Source organism: Atta cephalotes (assembly GCF_000143395.1).
Source record: "Atta cephalotes unplaced genomic scaffold scaffold00008, whole genome shotgun sequence".
Lineage (NCBI taxonomy): Eukaryota > Metazoa > Arthropoda > Insecta > Hymenoptera > Formicidae > Atta > Atta cephalotes.
In genome coordinates this window covers 2,103,818-2,107,683 of record NW_012130072.1, presented here as the reverse complement: position 1 = coordinate 2,107,683, position 3,866 = coordinate 2,103,818, and the positions used below count along the sequence as shown (strand labels likewise).

Genomic DNA, 3,866 nt, shown 5'->3' with positions numbered 1-3,866 from the left:
TAAAAAATGAAATTCTTAATGCAATTTAAGATAACATTTTGTTATAACTATCAATTATTTCTAAATAATTTTTTTGCAAAAAGCAAGACGTATATAAATATATCTTACGCGAGCGGTATTTTTAATTTTCATTGAAATTCCTTATTACTTAAAATAAACGGAGAGGTCTCAAGTATAGTAACGATTAACGATATAATAAGACCGCGGTTTTATCTCTGACGGCAAATTGCCAATGTCGCTTGTAAATAGCAATAAATTCGATCAAATTGATGTAAGAGTGTAAAAAGAAAGATCGTGATGGAAATCGTTGAAATTTCGTTTCTCTTTCCTGAATCTTATCTAAAGTATTTATACATTGCATAAAATGAATGCAACATTATTTCGATTTGTTTATCATATTGTCAATGTGTTTATCGTATATCAATTATTGATAATGAGACGAGTAAATACAATAAAGTAGTCAAAATAAAGGTATAGAAATTAAATTAAATTAAAAATTTGTATGTTATTATTAATTTATTGTCTTGTGATCAATAAATATTACTATTTTGTATTGAAAATGAAAAAATTTAACGTGAAGATTGATGCCGATATAATTTTAATCAATTTTATTTTCGACATTGTTAATGTGCAAAAAAAGACTGTCAAGTCATCGTTTATTGTAAGTACAAGCTTAGCGAAATTCCATTTCGATTCTCACGCGGTTCCATGGTTTTAAATCGAAGTTATGAATTATCTATTCCCGAATCAATTTTATTCTAATATGAATTTGATTTTCCTTGTTAAAGATAGAGAATTAGAATGACACCTATCAAATTCTATCACGAATAGATAATAAAAATTATATCGATCCTGAATCGATGTTTACGACATATAAAAGACAACAAATTTAACGAATCACTGAAAATCTCACATATACAAATGCATATAAATATCTATGTATTAAATTCGAAAAAACTTACAATCATTAAGTCTAAATCTTCTTCTCCTTTCTTTTTATTAATTCTTGATTCTTTTCAGCAGATTCGATATGAAATCATAAATTTCTAATCAGGTAAGTTCAAAGGTTAGTTTCATTAAAAACGCAAAAAACTTGATCCGTACTTTGTGTAAGTCAGCTGAGACAGTCTGAACAAATACAGAACAAATACAGAACAAATTCCGATCTTTTAAAATTATTCCATTTTCCTTAGAAGATACAATAGAAATGTAGGGAATAATTGAATAATTCCAATTGGAATCCATTTCGAATAATTCCATAAAGCTGATTCTACAATGAGTTGGTAGTCCTAAGTCTTATCGGTAAATCGGCGAAAGTCAACAGCCAACTTGACTAAGTGGCTCCGCACAATAAAAGGAAATAAAAGGAATAGGGAACAGAAAACAGAGAATAAAAATTTCAACCTATCAGAAATCATGTATGTTGTGGAATACACAGTTTCTGATAGGTTGAAATTCTCTGTTCCTTGTTCCTTTTATTGTGCGGAGCCCCTAAAACTATCGATTTTCTTAAGACTGATCAAATTCGACTTTATTCCTTCCCATTAATCGAATTAAACAATCTGCTGTACAATTAACAACTAGATGCGAAAAATCATAATTCATCTATTTAGGTTAAAGCTGATTAAGACTTAAGAAAACTGATTCCGACTACCAACTCATTGTAGAATCAGCTTAAGACATACATATCCAGCTTATCCAATTATCTATCTTTGAAGTGAAAAGTCGAGGAAATATAAAGAAGGTAGTGTCCTCCGATGGAGATTCATGATATTGCACGAATTACTATCTCGTGTCACGTCGGTAAGTCAGCGATCTAACTGGATAACATTGCGATATCCCAGGCCGCACAGCTGGACTACAATTCCGTTAGCGGGATAGTGTGACGTGCCATGTGGATTCGGTTGCGTGCGATATAAGATCTAAGATCAATCTTTCGCTCTTCCATGCGAGTCCACGCGATCCCGGACACGAAGCGTGTCGGACGACAACATCAGCAACCTGCAGGACGAGTTATGAGTATACAGCTGTGCCGGTGAATGGGTCAAATCTCATCTTACAGTCGCGAATGACAGCTCTAAGAATGCGGTTGCCAACGGGAAACGATGACCTCCCAATCTTCTTGTTATTCCTGCTCGGTGTGCTTGCCTCTCGCTCGTACTGTCTTGAGGTGTTATACGCGATTAACGCAGGTGGCGAGGCGCACACGGATAGTTATGGGATACATTTTGCCAGGGATCCTCTCATGGGGAAGGTCGGCACGGCTTCCGATTATGGTAAGCAGCTCATCATCGGGCGCATCGGCAACGTGGACCAAATATTATACCAAACCGAGCGTTATCATCACAACACCTTCGGATATGACATCCCGATCAGCCAGGATGGGAATTATGTTATGATACTTAAGTTTTGCGAGGTGTATTTCAACTCGCCAAACATGAAGGTAACTCTCTTCGTGAAACAGATTTGTCCTGTTAAAAATCTTTTTCAAATATGTAATTTATTTCATTTTAGGTCTTTGACGTAGTGTTGAATGGTGACCATACTGTGGTCACTGATTTAGACATCTTTGAGAGAGTTGGTCGAGGTGTTGCACATGATGAATATGTACCATTTAAGGTACAGGGTGGAAAGTTGATATACAATGATGAAGAATCGGACATTCTTGCAGGAAAGATAAGAGTAGAATTTATAAAGGTAGTTGATTAATATATTTTTTAATATTAATATATTTTTTACTGTATACTACATTCTATGCATTAATATATTTCTTTATGTATTGTTTGTTTTTCAAGAGGCACAGATGACACAGTGAAATGCAATGAATTAGAGACTACAATTTAGAACTTCATAGTATCCATCGTATAGATTGTATAATTTTTGATATAATTCAAATGACTGCAGTCAATGGTTAAGATGAAATGATTGCTGTGTTACATTGTCTCTTGTTGAAAAAAAAAAATAATATATATATATAATAGCATACCTCTATTTTGTAATTTTACAGGGCTATAGAGACAATCCAAAAATAAATGCTATAGCTGTTGTGAAAGGTGTTTTGGATGGTTCGTATATTTTCTTTTGTTAAAAAATTTGTTTGCAGCTAAAACATTCATGTGAGTATTATATTTTTTAATATTATATTTTTAGATGTACCACAATTGGGACCGATACCGCCTGATCCAGAGGATTATCACGGTATGCAAGAAGAGGAGGAAGAAATTACTATGCGTAATAGACATACGAGTGGGCCCAGGACACCTGATCCATACTTGATAGACGATTCGTCTATAATGTTACCTGTTTTTGTAGCCATTGGCGCTTTTATTCCATTATTGTTCTGTTTATGTAAATTATAAGTGGACACACACGTACATAGAAATGCCTTGTACTTAACGGTAACAGTGTTCCCAATTCTTTAGGCTTGCTCAATCTACAAGAGGATGTCTAAATAGTGTAAATAAATAAGTAATCAGTTATCTAAGCTCCTTTGCATTGCCAGACTTAGCATGTGAGAATATTTATTTTTAATTTATAAACGTAGTATTACTATGTGAAATGTGTTCCGCACGTTTATCTAATTATAGATTTTTGAAATATTTTAGGAACATTGTTTTTTCGATAAAAATTGATATAATTTTTTTATAACTTTTAAGTATTTACTAAGCAATTTCATAATTAGAGGGAGAGAGAGAGAGAGAGAGAGAGAGAGAGAGAGAGAGAGAGAGAGAGAGAGAGAGTAAGTAGTAATATATATATATATATATATATATATAATAATATATATATATATATTATATATACTATACTAGTTACTTAACTTTTAACTAAACTTTACTTAACTTACTTAACTTAACTTACCTTAA

General features: G+C 32.7%; 1 protein-coding gene across 1 annotated transcript; it reads left to right on the top strand.

Moving 5' to 3' along the window:
- The first annotated feature begins 2,083 nt into the window (after positions 1-2,083).
- Positions 2,084-3,359, top strand: LOC105627125 (malectin-B). Its single transcript, XM_012208407.1, has 4 exons — positions 2,084-2,443; positions 2,515-2,697; positions 3,008-3,065; positions 3,151-3,359. Exons 1-4 carry the CDS (start codon positions 2,084-2,086, stop codon positions 3,357-3,359), a joined length of 810 nt encoding a protein of 269 aa, XP_012063797.1.
- Positions 3,360-3,866: the final 507 nt, after the last annotated feature.